This window comes from Diadema setosum, chromosome 8, assembly GCF_964275005.1.
Source record: "Diadema setosum chromosome 8, eeDiaSeto1, whole genome shotgun sequence".
Lineage (NCBI taxonomy): Eukaryota > Metazoa > Echinodermata > Echinoidea > Diadematoida > Diadematidae > Diadema > Diadema setosum.
Genome location: NC_092692.1, coordinates 2,323,264 through 2,342,443, shown reverse-complemented (window position 1 = coordinate 2,342,443; position 19,180 = coordinate 2,323,264). Strand labels below are relative to the sequence as shown.

Here is a 19,180-nt window from a genome sequence, read left to right as displayed (position 1 = left end):
CTCGGTTAGTCTTAATCACACACTGTGTTTTATATAAGGATCACGATCTCATCAAGATATTTACTAATCATTATTATTTCGTTAAGACATTTTGAACATTATGTTTTATTATTGAGCAAGTATATCTAAAGAAAGTAATTTACGTTCAAATTACAGAACAACCGGCAAAGTATTCACATATATAAATAACTGTCTGGTGATTAAGACTAGCTTTGTAGATACTGCGTTTTTCCTTGGGGAAAGTGCAAGTTAGGTGTAGATACTGCGTTTGGCAGTTACGGAAAAGTAGCTTTCCAAACATTTTTTTCAAAAATCTGAATATGTCATATGAACAAGGATTGCCCACTAACTATATTTATGCAAAAAAGTGGAAATCGACAAAAATGTCAGATACTGCGTTTTTCCTTGGGGGGGGGGGGGGCAGATTTCTCTGTCTAGTTTCCCATCTTCTGTAAATATACTGCCCAGGTACTTGAACTCAGTTGTCTGCTTCAGTTGAGCTCCATTGATGTTGATTTCAAGCTTCTCTGGGATTCTACTGACTGTCATGGCTTCAGTCCTACTCACACTGATTTTCATGCCATACGTCTCACAGCATGCGTTGAGCTGATCTGTATGCTCCTGTAGTTTATCCTTGTTGCTGTTTATCATGGCTTGATCGTCAGCAAACAACAGTTCGTTAAGTGCCTCCAGATCTAGGTTTGCGTCCTTTGTAATCTGGTCCATGTATACGATAAAGAGCAGGGGGAGAGGACACAGCCCTGTCTCACCCCAGAAGATACGGGGAACCAGTTGGAAAGTCCAGTAGAGGTGCGAACTGCGCTCTTGCTGTTGGTGTATGTAGATCTGATATTGTCTAGGAGCTGCCCCTTGATGTCATACTGCTCCAGGACCCTCCAGAGCTTATCTCTGTTCACTTTGTCGAATGCTTTCTCTTGGTCAACAAATACCAGATGGAGTGCTTTGTTGTACTCTAGGGCCCTTTCACTCAGCTGTCTCAGTGCAAAGATGGCGACAGTACAGCCTTTCCTTTTCCTAAAGCCAAGCTGGGCGTCGCTCAGGAAGTGTTTTGCCTTCGCCCTGGTGCGTTGCTCCAAGATTTTTGCAGACATCTTTCCTACACGGTTGAGGAGTGATATGCCCCTGTAGGTGCTGCAATCCTTCTTATTTTCCTTTTTCTTCCATATAGGTACCACTCCTGCGTTCTGCCAGTCCTCCCACGCCTTTAGGAAGATGGTTGTAATCCACTCAACTCCCGTCTCTCTACAGGCCAGGATAGCTTCTGTTGTTATGCCATCTACGCCTGCTGATTTTCCGTTAGGGCTGTTCTTGATGGCCCATCTTACTTCACTCTCCAAGATGGTGGGTTCGGAGTTGTCTGGGTGGTTGGGAGTGAACTGCGATTGTGCGTTGCTCACTCCAGATGGATTTAGCAGGTCATTAAGATATTCCTCCCATCTCTGCATGATCTCATCCTCTTCCTGCAGGGGCTGCCCATTTGCATCATTGATCACAGTGATGGGGTCGAAGGGTTCGTCACGTACCTGCGTGGCTTTCACGCTTTTGTAAAACTCTCTCGGGAAGTGTTTACACAATTCACTAAGCTCTTCACCATCTGACCATACTTTTTCCACGAGGCCTCCTTTGCTACTTTTACCACTCGCTTGCTATTTCTTATTGCAAGGTTGTATGTCACGTAGTCATCGTCCTGCTTTGACTTCAGCCAGATCTTGAAGAGCCTCTTCGTTTCTTTGATTGCCTCCTTGACGTCCTCGTTCCACCATGCTGTCGCCTTTCTGGTTCCATTCCCTGCCTTTCTATAGCCGCAGGCCTCTTGCAAGGTGTTCACAAGAGCAGCTTTGCAGGTACTCCAGGCCTCTTCCACATTCATGTTTGCGGGGTCCACCTCTTTCAGCTTTTGGCCTACCAAGTTGAGTATGTGGTCCTGTACCTCAGTATTTTGGAGCTTCCTCGAGTTAATTCTCTCTGCCTGTTCCCTTTTACCTGGCCTCCTCTTCTTCTGTGCTGTGTGTTTCAAAATGATTGGTCTGTGGCCTGTGTCCAAGAACGCGTTGGGTATGGCCCTTGCATCCGTAATACTGTTTCTCATACCAGTTATTGTAAGAATAAAGTCAATTATTACGTCTATCAACTATTAAACCCCACGATAAAAATCTTTTGTTGGGTCATGAATTCCACTAGTTCAGCCTCTTTGTTCCTCAGGCCACAGATGTGCCATGTACCAACCAGTTGGATATCCGTAAATCGTTATCCGTTTTCATGTCCGGTCCGTTTTCCGTTTTGATCAGTCCGTTTAGTATATAATTATCTCCTTTGTCTCGAGCAACAGTTATCCGCTACCTGCTTGCTAGGCCTGTCGTAGCTTCACCAGAGCCCCGTTGGCCAGCATAACCTGTTTCCAACGGCGTAAATCCGTATTGAGGAGTGGGGGGGGGGGGGGAGGGAATGATCGGCGATAGTCACCATCACCACGATTCAAGCTCATAACCGGACCGGCTTGATGCTTGAGGGGGTGGGGGGGGGGGGTGCCCCCCGCACACACACCCACACTTTACAGGGATCGAATGTTTGCATCCCCCACTCTTTTGCGTAAATATAAGTGGCAGCAAAAATATGAGGAATTTTAGTTCTTGCTTTTGCTTGTTTTTTTGTTTTGTTTTGTTTCTTTGTTTGTTTGTTTCGCTTGTCAGCCGACTTTCGGCGGAAAATCAGACCTTAAAAGTATTAAGACTTTTTTGTTGTTGTTTCTCTTGTCTTTGGTTTTCTTTCTTTTCGACTGACAGGCGATTTTGACCCCCCCCCCACTCTTTCAAAAACGTAGCATCGCCCTGAATGGGGGAGGGGGGAGTTTTATCTACTTGACAGAGTCCCACTTGTTAAAGGTAGCAGTACATTTAGATAAAGATTATTATTGAACAATTTTGCCTATGAGATTGTATTATTTAAATAAACTTCTTGTATTAATTATTACACTAAATATCATGAACACGACCGAGCTTGAACGAGCGGAGCGATCGAGGAGGGGGGGGGGGGGGCCGGATGGGAGGGGGCCAGTAAGAACTTTTTGGAATTTGATGTTGTAAATGTTTTTGCGCGTTCTGTCGACTTTAAACAGTCACACTTACTGAAGGTGGCAGTATATTTTGATGTTGATTATTATTGAACGATTTGCTTAAAATTGGTTCATTAAAATAATTTTCTTGTATCCATTATTACGCTGAATATCATTAACGCGACCGAACCCGAGCGAGCGGAGCGAGCAAGGAGGGGGGGGGGGGGGGGAGAGGGTGTTTGATTTAGCAGTATATTCATTGAACAATTTGCCTATAAAATTATTTCATTTAACTAAAATTATTGTATTGCTACTCTTACAATGAATATCAAGAACGCTGTCTGTTAAGCAATCAAAGAGAAAAAGAAAGCACACGAGGGTGTAGATTAAGGGGCATTTTTCTTCCCACACGAAGGTGATTTTGCATTTTCAGACCTGAAATTCAGCGATCTGGTGCAAACTTTTGGTGCCCAAAAACTTAATAATGGAATAAATAGGGCTTTTTCAGGAAAGTGTTAATATCACGAAATTTAACTCTTATTCCAAGTGTGCATCATCTGTGTGTATGTACAAAGTCTAGTGAGGTAGAGCTTAGGTGGTGGGTGTGGGAGGGGGATTCCCCCTCCCGCTCGACGGAGCTTTTGCGTTATTGGAATTGAAATAAAGCGATCTGAAGCACACTTTTGTGGAAAATTCGGAAATTGTCAATTCCCGAAGTGTACTAAGTCTGTAGAGGGACCAAGCAATTGGAAGGGGGCAAGATACCTCTCCCATATTCGATGGAGCTTTTTTCAGTTTTAGAACTAAATTTCAACAATCTGGTGCACACTTTTGTTGGAATATCTAGAAATTAGTCAATTAGAGAAGGTGGGAGGGGATAAGCCCTATACCCCCCTCCTACACGAGATTTTGTATTTTCTGATTGCATTTAAACGTTTTGGTGCACACATTTTGTGGCATATTTGGAAAACTGTCTATGTTCAAAGTGTAGCCACTTGTATGCATGGGGGGGGGGAGGGGGCGGGCGAGCAGGGAGAAGGCTTTTAACACCCTTCCCGTACGAGGGTGCTTTTGCCTTTTTAGAGTTGAAATTGAGATTCTCATATACGCATATTTGATGGAATATTTGGGAAATTATAAAAAACCAACAAATGATCTGGGGGAACTGAGCGAGGTAAGTGTTGATTACAATGGGATATTCCCCTTGTACATGAGGGAACATTTGAGTTTTCGGAATTTAAATGATAAGTCTTATGCACTCAGAATTATTCAGAATTTGTTTGTGGTAAATCTGAAAATTGTACGAAGGCTAGGGAAAGGGGCACAGAGGGGGAGGGTTTGGGAGGGGGTATCCCCCTCCCAGCACGAGAGATTTTGCATTTTTTTGAATTGAAATTCAACGATCTGGTGCACACTTTGAGTGAAATATTGAAAAACTTATGATCTTGCTTGATGAAAGGTTGAAACCAAGAGGGGAAAGGGTTGATTGAAAGAAGATATCCCCTCCCACCCGCGGTGGATCTTTTGCATTCTTTTCCTGTAACTGAAGTGACAGACCTGGGGCACACTTAAGATGAAACATTTGGAAATCTGTCAATCTATAAATAAAAAAAAAAAGGAAAAGGACAGAAAGTGGGAGGAGGTATCCCCTCCCACGCGAGAGAGATTTTTTTTTTCCATTTTCAGAATTGAAATTCTGCAATCTGGTGCACATTTTGGATAAGATATTTGGACAGTTTTCAAAAAAAAAAAGCAAGAAAATTTTCCTCATTTCGGGAATCATCGGGGATCAAAATGATATGTCCCCCCACCCCCGTCCGCATCCCCCGTCCTCCAGGATCGACGCCCCTGTGTACGAGGATGCTTTTGCATTTTTAGAATTCAGATGAAAATATCTCGTAAACACATTTTTGATGTAATCTGGGAAAGTTGCAATCCCAGAAATGTACTTCTTTTTTTTTTTTTTGGGGGGGGGGGGACCCTCCGTTAAGTGAAAGTATCTATTCAATTCAATTCAATATGGTTTATTGTGCAAGTTTAAAAAAAAATAAAAAAAACAATCCAGCAGCTCGAAGGCTGATACGGTTGCTTTACATTAGAATCATAAAAAAAAATGACATTGATAGGATAAGCATGCGTGAAATATGTAAAAAAAAAAAGAAAAAAAAAAGACATAATGCACATCAGACCGGGGCATCAAAAAATGGGATAGGTGAGAGTATTGCGCAACAGGTAAAGAGATACAGTACAGGTGTATGTACTTGTATAGAGAATAACAAATATGGCAAGATGGAGACGAGCGGGCAAGGAAGTAAAATGTTAAAGTGGGTGAAAAATTTCAATGCGTCGAAGCATGAGAACTACAAATAAAGATTGTGATATCGACACAACATCAAACGGAAATGCATATTAGTTATCATACAAAATCCGTAAATTAATTATTAAAAAAAAGGATAGAAAAGGGAAATATATTCAAATAATGGAAAAAAGGAGACGAAATTTTGATATAGAATTAAAAAGGAAAACCTAAAAATTATTGCCGGTTGACATATCAAAATTTCAATACCAGCCAAAACGTGAGGATGTGTTTCCCATGGTTAATGAAAGGGGAAAATAACCGATTGAGGTGGCATAAAATATGAGAGATGACATCACAAACGCATACAGAATCATACCTTAAAACAACAAAAAAGTAAAATAAACCAACAAATACTTCATATTATATATCACACATACGAATGTCTTCCCTTAACCACGTTGACTTCAGAAACATCCAACTATTTCAGTCCTTCAAAATCTCACTATTTAAACATTGTTATTTATGCAACCATCCCTTTAAATTATACATAAAACAACTCAAAATCTGAATAACCCTACACTTTAACCTTCTCAAGGTCATCCACAGACGGCGCCACGAACCCCAACACACAAAAAATGCATATCAAATACATTAAAATCATAATTTCCCTCTGCAATTTTATATTACATGTGTATTTCACTGTCATAGTTTGATATACATATCAGATAAAACAACTCAACTCCAGATGATCTCTTCCTCGGACTTTCCCTATGGGAGCGCTATTCATTACAAATCACACAATTTTTTTTTTAAAGATGCATTAGAGCCATGATATCTGACAAACACCACAGGCAAAACTCCCATAACAAATCAAATTAATACATTACAAAAATATTTTAAAATCATTTCTTCATATAATCATATCTATCATCTAATACCTGTGTTTTGTTTTGTTTTTTTGTTTTTTTTTTGGTGAAAATAAAAAGAAGAAGCAATGAAAAAAAAAAAAAAAAAACCCGAGTCATTCACAAACAAAACTACTTCACACTGTCCAGCAGCAAAATTATTACAGCCAAAAAGCCCAGTTTCATCTAGAACCATTATACGTGAACTGAAACCGGGGGAGGGAAAAAAAAAATCATCTCGGTCATTCTATTAAGAAAAAAACAAAAACAAAGAAAAAGGGCATCTCGGTCATTCCATATATCAAAAACGAATGAGGGCCAAGCGAGTATTAACACCAGTGAGCAACAGCACAGTGAATTAAAAATTGTAGCACAGTACCTGAAGCACGCCTCTTGTATTGCTTATAATTAGCACTTCATGACCAACATACGCAGTACACTCTTTATATACATTGCTTGGGGTATCATGAATATCCAGTTATCAGTAATCAAATATAAACATCAAAACCGAGCAGACAGCGATCACGTAATATAACAAATCAGAATAAACATCATTAGCTTCTGTTGTAATTGCCAGAAGTGTGAGATATGGAATTATATTGACATCCAACAGTATGAGACTCATTCGAATTCAAATACCTCTGAGTTCTACAGAAAGGTAAGTTCAAGTGTTCAGCGTTTCGCAGAGGCAAGTTGTAGCGAGAGATATATTTACGAGTGGGTGGGAGCATGTTGCGGTGCCGCTCAGACTTAAGAAGGGCAGCGCCAAAGCGACATAGTAATTCCTGCCTCCTGTCCTTCAAGGTAGGAATGTCAAAGTGATTCAACTGTTGGCTGTAAGAAGTGGTGTTTGGGTACGTAATACACTGGAGGGAGCGTTTTTGTACCCTTTCGATAGCTTCGCTCTGGGCTGCAGTTATGCTAGATCCCCACACAGGCACCCCGAATTCTAGCAATGGCCTTATGTACATTTTGTAGATGAGGACGAGGTCGGAGACACAGACACCATTCCTTCGTAAGGTGCAGAGTATATACAGGCGTCTAGAAGCACGCGAGACCATTTGGCTGACCTGGTCATCCCACTAGTTATCTCCTCCCACCCACGGAACTTTGCATTTTTTTTTTAAATTAAAGTAACATACCTGGTGCACACTTTATATGTAACACTTGGAAATCTGTCAATCTAAATGTGTATTAAGTAGAAAGGACTGAACGGGGAGGGTATGGAAGGGGGTAAATAGGCCTATCATAATCTAACGAGAGGGAGTTTTTGTATTTTCAGAATTGAAATTTAGCCATTTATGGGTGAAATATTTAAACAGTTTTCTACAAAAAAGTAAGAAATTTCCACACCTCGGGAGTTACGAGGAGGAGAAAAATGTTATGTTTGCCCCCAATACTTATAAAGGGGAACCCCCCCCCCCCTTCTACATAATGAAGGACCTTTTGTAAGTGAAAACTCTGCTGCACACTCTTTGATAAAATATTAGGAAATACGTCAATCTCAAAATTGTACAAAGTGACAAAGGGACCCAGTAGTGGAGCTTTTGCATGTTTATGATTGCAATTCAACGATCTGGTGCTTAGTTCTGGCGGTATTTGGACAATTTTCCATAATGAAAGTTCGAGATTTGTCTTCATCTCGGGAATTGCTTTGGGGACAAATGCTTTGTTTGCCCCCAACATTTCCGTAGGGGCGGAACCCCCCTTTTGCACCCCCCCCCCTTTGCACCCCCCCCCCCATCCCGAAATAGAATCGACGCCCCTGGTCATCCCTGTGTATGCCCGTAGATGTATCCTGACTGAGTCATCAGAGCCATTATCGTTTTAGGAATGATTCAGGAGGGGGGGGGGGGTGGAGTCAATTTAGCGGTATATTTTTTTTTTGTTATTGTTTGTTTGTTTGTTTGTTTTCGTACATAATTTGCAGATGGTCCCGAGTTGGTCGCGTCATAGCATGTTTACATGTAGGCCTATACTATTTGACGTTGTCAACGTCTGGATGTCGGTATTACTTTCTTCGCTCGCGAGCGAAGCGAGCGAGCCTTGAGAAAATTATGTATACATTATCTTAAAAGATAGAATACTATTCAGCTCTGTTACCTCTCTGAAGGTGGGCGTACGAACGTCATGCAATATGCCAATATTTACAAAATCACATTTCTGCTTCCTCCATTTTTTTTTCAAATTTCAGGGGGGGGGGGGGGATGATTGTACAGGCAATCCCCCCTCCTCCATTTCAGGGGGGGGGGATTCATACCCCCATCCCCCCCCCCCACCCCGGATTAACGTCCATGCCTGTTTCCACCTCCTACGGCGGGGACGCGGGGTTGGGCTTTAGGAGGCATATCAATCATGAGAAATTAATAGCAACATGAAATGTAGGAATATTATCAATCATATTTACAGAAGGAGTTTGAGTTTGAGTTTATGTTCTTTCACCATGGGCCCCACACTTTACCCAGTGGCTGTTCATATGGCTTACCCTTTCCCTATCTACTCCACTCCAGATTTCCATCAATTTGAATGATTACGAAGTAACTGCTGCATGATTTTTCCGTCTTTTGTCCATACCTCTTTCACTGACCACAATTTCGTTGCGGCATTGACGAATGTCATTTTGCATCCATTGAGTGTTGGTGGGATTTTAGCTGTGCTGAAGGAAGTGAATTATCACCCAACCACGTCCTCGTTTACCACTTATAAATCCAAGAAAAAGAGTACGTTTACATCTTAAGCCAAGCTTGCTTTTATCGTCTTCTCTGTAAATGAATTGAAAACATATTTGTACGCTCAGTAAGTTGTTGTGGCTTTGATTCTTGATCTGCCTTTAACATGTTTAAAGCCTTATATTATTTACATGGTATAATTTTCCCCTGTTGCAGATGGATATTACGTGTATATAGAGACAAACTCTCGTAGCTATGGGGATTTCGCACGCCTATGGAGCCCCGCCTACAGTGGTTACGGGCCCTTGTGCCTGACATTTTGGTATCATATGTACGGCAGCACTATCAACTCACTGAATGTCTACAAGTCAGAAACAAGATGGCCAAATGCGAATAACATTATATCCTCACTCAGTGGGGACAGGAGAAACCATTGGAGGGTAGAACAGGTAGGGTTTTGTTGTTAAATATTTTATCTTTGTTCTGCTTTATTTGAAATGAAAGTAAAATTTTATGAGAAATATTACGTTTTCAAATAACTCGAAGACAAACTTCGATCTGGTACTAACCGAACATGTGAAAACAATGAGCACCAACTCGGATTGAATACTTTGATGTATTGTACAAGATATGGATATAGGCCAATGTCCTACACACATTTATTAATGGCTTTGATGTATTTAATTTGTCATTGAAGAAAATTGTTCTTAGTGAAGCACTTCAATCCACAGAAAGAGAAACAATAAACTGTTGATTTAGAGGAACCAGCGACAATTTGTTGATTTATTTGATTTGTATATTTTAGTGCTTCAGATGCTTAAAGGTTTTATGACATACAAATGCATGTTGATTTGTGTTAATTCATGATACCCTCAACATCACTTTTTTTTTTTGCGGTTAAACGAATATCTAGAAACAATCCATATATTTTTAGATGATTTTTCTTCTATTTTACTTCAGATTACCTGGTACTTGGATACGCCCACAAAAAACCCTTCAAAACCAAGACTCTGGTTGTGACCTCATCTGTCAATCATTGCTAAAGTTATAATATGTTTAAGAAAAGACATGGGAACCACCTGCCCCTCGACTTCGCATAACTTGCTTGTTTCTCTGATATTAATGTGACTAACAAACAGCGAGGGAACATCAAGTTATGCTCGGTGTCGTTGAGGAAGTATTCCAATATCTTTTGTCCATCATATTAGTACTTTAGCAACGATTGACAGATAAGATCACAACCAGAATCTTGGTTTGGAAGGGTTTTTTTTTTATCTTATTTGTGGGCGTATCTAAGTAACCTAGAAATCTAAGAATGTATGGAAAGTTTCTAGATACAGATTGTATTCGCTTCCCCGCGAAAGTGATTTTGAGCATCATGAATCAACACAAGTCAACATACGTTTGTATGCCATAAAACCTCTATTCAATGAATTGTCTTGGAAAGAGAAATAGACAAAGCAATCTTCAGTTCATCCTTTCCAAACTGTGATGTAGCCGATTTCTTTTCATCTTACCCATAAGCGCGTCTTTTCATCTTACCCCAAAGCGCGTCTTTTCATTTTAGAATGAAAAACTTAATGAAGGGGTGCATGTCTTACATGGAGTTGATGGTCCCAGTCACTCCTTTTAACCAATGTAGTAATGAATAGTAGGCATGTGCACTCTAAAAACGCAAATGTTGAATCAACATTTAAAAGGGCCGAGAAGTGACAGCATTTTTTTTTTTAAGTGCTGCATCCATCTTTTAGAATAACATTTTAAATGTTGAATCTAGCAGGAAAACCAACACTTTGAAAATGTTGTCACTCCTCGGCCCTTTTAAATGCTAATTCAACATTTGTGTTTTTAGAGTGTGTGATTGCTAAATTAATATCAATTATTGCAATTTCCTCAAACAAACATCCACTAAAATTGTATAAGACAAAAAAGGTACATACAGACCAATGTGATTTGTAATCAGCTTGTGTATCAGACAAGCCCTATACTGTAACGAAGAAGGCATGTTTAAACTACATATCTTAACTGCATTTAAGTACAGACATTACTTCTTTCATTTCTCGACATCTAGGGAAATTTTAAATTTCCTCGTGATCAACTGTGAGTTGTACACAGCCTCCATCACTTAAACCTTAAAACCATTCCAATTTACTGCGTCGTGAAAGCAGAGAAACAGCACTAACTCTTGAGCAATTGGAAAAGTTGAACGTCTATACATCGACATCTTCCGTACAAGAGAACTTCCTCGTAATTGTCAATGTGGGTCCTTGTGTTTGAATACATGTGTGTACTACTCTGTCTTTTTTCTATCCCTTAGGCAAATTGTCCTTTCTTTTGTGTAATTTGACTTTTTTCCCTTTTTGAGGGGATTGCATACTACAAGCTCTGCTTTTTAGCAGTCCCTTCAATTTCCAACAAGTTTGTTTCTGAGTTTACCATCTGTCTTGATAATTTACCTATGTCTTCATTACATGTTATTATGTTAACAACATGGTTGTACTGATTTTGTGACGTTATTGGTATACGCGAACATTTCATTGTATCCCTCATTATTTTGTTGGAGTTAAAATAAATCAATTAGACAATTTTTGATTCGGCAGTGAATGCATTTGACTACCTTGTAAGCCGATGATTTTTAATCTCCTTGCCAAATATTCAATTTTTCAGATCAATATCAATGACAACAACACGCCATTTTACATCATCATGGAAGGTGTGAGTGGGAGTAGCTACACAGGTGATATCGCCTTTGATGACATTTACATTTCCCAGGGAATCTGCCACCGAGGTAAATATACCCATCTAAATATCGCAAAATTTCAGTGTTTACTGTATAGGTTCGAATGGCTTACAGAAGAATTTAGCATGAGAGGATTGCCCTTTCTTCTTCTTTTTCTTCTTCTTTTTCAACTTACCAATCAATGTCAACTAAAGATTAAAACGCATTCTAATAAGTAATATTGTGTTATTGTATGTGTTCATAATATTTCACATCAGTAGTGCTCTGTTTTATTTCATTTCATAGTTCCTGATTTTGTATAAAAAAAGAAAAGAATTAAGAATAAAAACAGTCATTGAATCCGAGCTGAATTTCATCGAGTTTTATTTTATTTTCCATCGACTTTAAATTCGAGCCCTATAGACTGCTCACCTGGCTCAGTACAAAGAATTAGAGCACACATTTCATTAAAAAAAAAGAATTCTTCGAAAATGAAAGAAGGAAATATTATATTATTTCAAGTATTCTCTCTGTGAATCCAATTGACAATACATAACTATATGGCCTAATAGCAACCTTGTGTTTCTTCACAACTGATCTACGATGATTCATGCAATTGAATTAAAGTCGAACTTGAATCCACTTAAGTCACAGTAAGAAATTATTTAGTTCCTTCTTGCGAGCTATGAAAAACTCTATGTTAGCAATCAATCAGAACAGGAAACTGACAAAGTGTGTGACGGTAATGTAAAACTATTGAAAGCTTAAATAGAATAGAAATAACATGCTGCGGGTATAAATATAAATAGTACAGTAGTCGATACAGACGCAAGGAGAAATTCAAAAGCGAACGGTTTTTCAAGTTCCGAAAATAATCCTATAGCTCTACGGACGTCCTTCGAATGGCAGCAGGCTACTTCGCCCTTAATCACCTCGCAAAGACAAGCTGTATAGATAAAACTAGAGATTGTAATTTGTCATTACTGACAAATTAAGGTGATCCGATTTTTTTTTAATCAATGATTCGAGTCCTAATCGCAATAAGCATGACCATACAGGTTTCATCTCTGTTTACAGACATTGGCCGTGTGATGTTTGGATTCTCATTTAGAAAAGGGAGTCATATCTGCCATCTTTGGTACCAAATTCTGTATACACTAGATGACGAAGATACAGCAACAAATACATATGACCTTTGACCCACCTTTACACTCCCAAGATGGCATCTGAGGAAAAAGTGGTTATTTTGTGAAATGATTCTTGCGACATCGTCTATACGTGTGCAAAATATGGGACAGAAAGGATAGGTATTCGCCAAGATACAAGATGAAATATTTATGACCTTTGACCCTAATTTACATACCCAAGATGTTGTCCGATCAAGTAGTTGTTATTTTGTGAAATAATGTACGTGACATGAACTAAACATGTGCTAAGTATGGGGGTGGTAGGAGCTGTTTTTTCTTGATTTATTGCAAAGAAAGTTGCAGAAAGAAAGAAATATCTCAACACATCAAAGATAAGCTTTAATTTCAACCAAGATTTTCGATGTGATTTCGACGTTGCATGAAAAAAACGAAGGGCACTTCACGATAGCGCAAAGTCTCAGCTACAACATATTAAAATATGGGAGAAATTCATCGAAGGGTAAGTGAGCTAGTCGCCGATAAAGACAATCATGTCAATTTTCACATCTAGAAAAATTCCCTGCCATAGAGATAACACGTCATAACGAAGATGCAGGAAGAAGTACATATGACCTTTGACCACACTTTGCACAAACAAGATGGCCTCTGTGCCAAAAATGGTTATTTTGTGAAATGATCCTTGTAACATGGTCTTTACGTGTGCAAAATATGGGAACGATAGGACATGTATTCACCAAGATACAGGATGGAACATTTATGACCTTTGACCCTAATTTACATACCCAAAATGGTGTCTGATCAAGTAGTTATTATTTTGTGAAATAATGTAAGTGACATGAACTAAGCATGTGCAAAATATGGTGGTGATAGGGTATGTTTTTCTTGAGTTATTGCAAAGAAAGTTGCAGAAAGAAAGAGATATTTCAATACATCGAAGATAAGCTTTAATTTCAACCATGTTTTTGGACGTGATGCCGACTCCGTATGAAAAGACGAAGGGCACACTTACGATAGCCCAAAGTCTCAGCTACAACATACTAAAATATGGGAGAAATTCACCGAAGCATAAGTGAGCTAGTGCTCGATAAAGATAGTCATGTCAGTTTTCATTTCCAGAAAAACTGCACTCTCATAGAGATAACACGTAAACTGGTCAAATTTGACAATGTTACTTTCAATCCCCTTTTACGAGGTGATGCCGTCATCTAATCAAAATATTGTTATATATGACTGAAAGAACATTTAATAAGCTACAACATATTGAAATTTGGACGAAAATCGACGAAAGAATATGGGAGATACGCTTGAGTGAACTTGAAATTTGATGACGTCATTTTGAAAATTTACTTTTTTTACTTTATTAAGAAATTTGATATCTTTTAATCGTTTTTTCAGCATCGCCAATCCATGAAATGTACAACTCATCAGCTTACAAAATATGTAAAGAAAATGGGGGGTCACCGTCCATCCTGACGAGTAAAATCGGATTTAAAATTGGCAATTTTTTGGCATAGTTGCACTGTATATCGCCATTGACGCGCGCGCGGAATTTCAACTTTGACTGGCCCGTATGACGTCATATTGCGTCGGATTGACTTGAAACTTGGTAGAAATATTCCCTGACATTTCAGAAATCAGATATAAGTGAAAAAACGATAAATTTCTATTGCATATAGGCTGTGCGTGCGTATATGCGCGCGCGCGTACGCGTCCGCCCGATTTTTTCAATTTTTCAAAAAATGCTCCAAATGGTCTGAAACGTGTGCAAAAAAAATTTTGAGCTCGATTGGAGCATACAAATATTTCAACGCGCGCGTTTTGAGATAAAAATGTATTTTGAGAATATGAGTAGAATTCGCTTGACTTGAAATATATACGACTTAAATTTCATTGAAATATTCCATTCCATTAATGAGATATGCCTGAAAATGTGTTTTCATATAATGATGTCATAGTGACGTCACGGTTGACTGATCACTATGATTTTACTTGCGCTGTCGTCTTTGCGACATGATACATATATGGTATAAGTTTGACATTGATAGGCAATGCACTTTCTGAGCTAACCTCTGCACAACTTTTGTCCAGAAATAAAGAAAGAAAGAAAGAATCCGTACAGATACAACAGGTGATCCGAGAGGATTCTCGGATCACCTAATAATGGTCTCTTAGAAATTGACGAAGCTTGACTGTGCAGTAGAAACGACTGATTTCACCCCAAACGTTTTCACGACGAAATGCATCATGTCACATCGAAAAGATGCCGATTCTCAACCTCTTTGAATATCAACCTTTAAAACAAGTGAGACGAAATGTTTGAACAGGGCAAGATTGACAATGTTCTCACGTTAGAAATATTAAACTGATTTTCCATACTTTTTTTTTTTGCTGTATTTTAGTTGAAATCGAAAAATGTTAAAAATTGAAATTTTGCCTTGAAAAGCCAGATCATTATCATCGTTGAACTAGCTGCTGTTGAAGCCGTCTATTAAGGTAGCGTTAGGGATTCGGAAAAAACCAGATGCATCCATGAAAATAGCTATTACGTATTTCACGATAAAATGTACTGTTCGGAGGAGAATAGCACAAGCCACAAAATTGAGGTGAATCCCTGCGATATGAAACGTTTTAATCAGTAGAATTGTAGTTACAGAGAAAATTACAAATAGATCATACTGCAAAACGTCAAAGCAGGAGGGTAGAATATCTAAAAATAGAATAAGTAACTAGTGAATTGGGAAAGAGAAGATTATCTTGTCCATCTTCTAGCTAAAAACTGAGAAAGCCTATTAAAAATAGCATGATGGCATTATCAAAGCTCTAAAATTAATCCATACATCGTTATTGTCCTCTTTTAAATTCATTTGTGTTTTTGTCTCTTTTTGGGGGCATGAAGAATACAATTCAATTGTTCTACTTGATAACAATGTCGCTCCCTGACACACTTGCCCCCCCCCCCTAACCCTCCCCAGAAGTATGTAGAAATACATATTTGATGTCGTTCATAATTATGTAGATGGTCACCATCTTTTCATTGATAGCGTTACGAAATTACACCCGCAAGTATGTTATTTTTCCGTTCATGGAACACCCTGTACAGGTGATTGACATGTAGATGGCGCTGTTTATCCTGTCGGTCTCGTGGGCCTTCTTTGCGTACTGTCGGTCTCGGGCTTTCTTTTCTTAGTGTCGGTCTCATGAGCCTTTATTGCTTAGTGTCGGTCTCGTGGGCTATGTTTGCTTAGTGTCGATCTCATGAGCCTTTGGTGCGTAGTGTCGAACTCATGGGTTGTATGACTCCTGAGCCGTATAACTCTTGGGCTGTATGACTCATGGACCTATTATTGATGTCGGTCTCGTGGACCGTATGACTCGTGCGTGTCGGTCTCGTGGGATGCCCCCGATAGAATTCGCATTATGTTGTAGCACATCGAACAGCAACGATTTTCTTCAACATTTCATTTTGAGTTTTACCGACACATTATCCTCACTCTATGCATCTTTCTATATCATTTTTAAGTTATACCAGTGGCCGAAGACATTGATTGTGACTTTGAATCCGGTCTGTGTGAATGGGAGCAGGCATACGGCGATGACTTTGACTGGACCCGTAACAGCGGACGCACCGGCTCATATTCCACCGGACCAGATAGGGACCACACAACAGGCTGTAAGATCCTTGGTTTTGCATTTTCCTTACTTTTATCATCCTTTATACTTTTTGGGGGGAGAAGGAGATTTACAACTGTCTTTTGAACTTGAACTTTGAACTTTGAACCCATGAAATGACATGTACAACTCATCAGCTTTTAGAATATGTAAAGAAAATGGGTGGTCACCGTCCAACCTGACGAGTAAAATCGGATTTAAAATTGGCGGTTTTTTGGCATAGTTGCACTGTATATCGCCATTGACGCGCGCGCGTAATTTCAACTTTGAGGGGCCCGTATGACGTCATATTGAGTCGGATTGACTTGAAACTTGGTAGAAATATTCCTTGACATTTCAGGCATCCGATAAGTGTAAAAAAAAAATGGCAATTTTCTATTGCATATGAGCTGTGCGTGCGTATATGTGCGGGCGCGTACGCGTCCGTCCAATTTTTTTTTCCATTTTTCAAAAAATGCTCAAAATGGTCTGAAACGTGTGCAAGAAAAATTTGAGCTCGATTGGAGCATGTAAATATTTCAACGCGCGCGTACGCGCACGTTTCAAGGGTGAATATGAATTTTGAATATATGAATAGAATGCGCTTGACTTGAAATATATGTGACGTAAATTTCATTGAAAATTTTTTTTTCCATTGATGAGATATGAATAAAAATGTGTTTTCATATAATGACGTCATAGTGACGTCACGGTCGACTGATCACTATGATTTTACTTGCGCTGTCGTCTTTGGGACATGATACATACATGGTATAATTTTGAAATCGATAGGCATAGGACTTTCTGAGCAAACCTCTGCACAACTTTTGAGGAGAAAGAAGAAGAAAGAATCCGTACAGATACAGAAGGTGATCCGAGAGGATACTCGGATCACCTAAAAAACAAAGAACCAGTACAGATACAGAAGATGATCCGAGAGGATACTCGGATCACCTAATTACTTTGTCGACGTGACGTCACCGCTGACAAAACTGGCGAATTCGATCCTCGCTGCACTTGTCACGTGATTGCCGTTTTGTCCAATCACCAGCCAAAAATCTATGTAGACCCATGAATTTGTAACTCTTATTTTGTTTCAATATTAGAAAGATTAAATGAGAACTTACGTGTTTGAAATTTGATCTTTATTTTACGAGGGAGTTGTAGCTAGGGAGAGAATACATTGAGAGACCCGCTTTGCGCACGCGCATTCATTTTTCGAAGCATCAAATGTGGCTGCTGGATATTTGAAAGATTATGGAGAACTTAGCCTCAAGTTTGAAAACTTTGGGAGGGAGAGGAGGGAATGTATTCTCTTCCTACAACTCCCTCGTAAAATAAAGATCAAATTTCAAACAGGTAAGTTCTCATTTAATCTTTCTATTTTACTTCTGGAGTCTCCGAAAGAGACTACATTGAGATTTTGAAGCCCAGCAGCCATATTTGTAAGAAAGATAACAGAAATGACTCTATGAATTGTCATTTACCAAAAAGGGGTACATTGTTTACCTCGTCTGGTCATTTCTTTAGTAAAGCAGATGTGAGACACTTGCTCCCATCGTCGAGCAAGGGTTTGCTGTAGAAATTTCTGAAAGTTTTTTCATTCGTCCAGCCTGCCTTCTCAAGGATAAACGAAACTGGCAAGTCTGCTCTGTGTGCAGCTGACGTCGCAGCTGCTCTTGTTGAGTGAGCCTTATATTTTGAAGTGTCGATTCCTGCCGCTGCCATAACATCTTTGATCCACCGGGAGATGGTTTGTGACGTTAATTTCGCATGGGGTCTGCGAAAACTAATAAAGAGCCGACGCTCTTCACCTCGAATTTCCTCAGTCCTCCGCATGTAGGCTCTGATGTAGTTGACAACGCACAATCGACGATCTGGGGGGGGGGGGGTAGGCTCTCATGCTCAGTGTGAGGCCAGCGTTTCCCGGCCTATTTTGTTTCAGTAGCTCGTTGAAATGAAGTGTAACTGATGATCCCTTGAGTATCATGTTGTCCAAATTCAGGAGCTGCAATGACTGTGCTCTCTGTGTTGAGATGAGAGCCATGAGCATGCATAGCTTTTTGGTGAGATCTCGCAGGCTCTGTGGATTTGCCGGTGACAGTTTTCTGAGATAGCAAAACACAATATTTACATCCCAAGTATCTACATAGCGAGGTCTTGGGGTTCGGAGATGGAAAACCCCTTCATAAATCTTGATATCAAAATGTTGTTCCCAACTGTAGAGGCACCATCCTCAAGAACTAGGAATGATGCGAGAGCACTTCTTGCTGTGTTGAGTGCATTGTATCCAAAACCTCCTATACATGAAAAAGCTCACTAAGAAATTCTAAAACAAACTGAACACTAGAGTGAAGATGGCTTTTCTTCTTACTCTTGCAAAAGTCTTTCCACTTCCTTATGTACACAAAATATTGCTTCTGGGTAGAGGCTCTCCAAGAAGCGGCCCAAATGTCCACAATTTCCTTCTTTAGTCCTATCCTTTCGAAGGGCTGCCGCATAACCTGCAACAGAGAAGATCAATTCGATCATACAAGGGATGTGGTTCATGCATTACAGGTTGCGTTAATAGGTTCCTACTCCTTGTAATTAGCACTGCTTCACCCTTTAACATCCTTTCAGCTTAGGAAACCATGCCTGTGTGGGCCAATTTGGCACTACCATTATGCCTCAGCTCTATCTGTCCTAATTTTTTGAAGACATCTTGGGATGAGACAGA

At 39.5% G+C, this 19,180-nt stretch overlaps 1 protein-coding gene across 1 annotated transcript in view; it reads left to right on the top strand.

Annotated features, from left to right (window-relative positions):
- The first annotated feature begins 11,652 nt into the window (after window positions 1–11,652).
- Window positions 11,653–19,180, top strand: part of LOC140231701 (MAM and LDL-receptor class A domain-containing protein 1-like) — an 82,036-nt gene continuing 74,508 nt past the window's right edge. Inside the window, exons 1-2 of the mRNA XM_072311855.1 lie at window positions 11,653–11,734; window positions 16,334–16,483. Coding sequence (XP_072167956.1) covers window positions 11,653–11,734; window positions 16,334–16,483 — 232 coding nt within the window. The remainder of the gene's footprint in view (window positions 11,735–16,333; window positions 16,484–19,180) is intronic.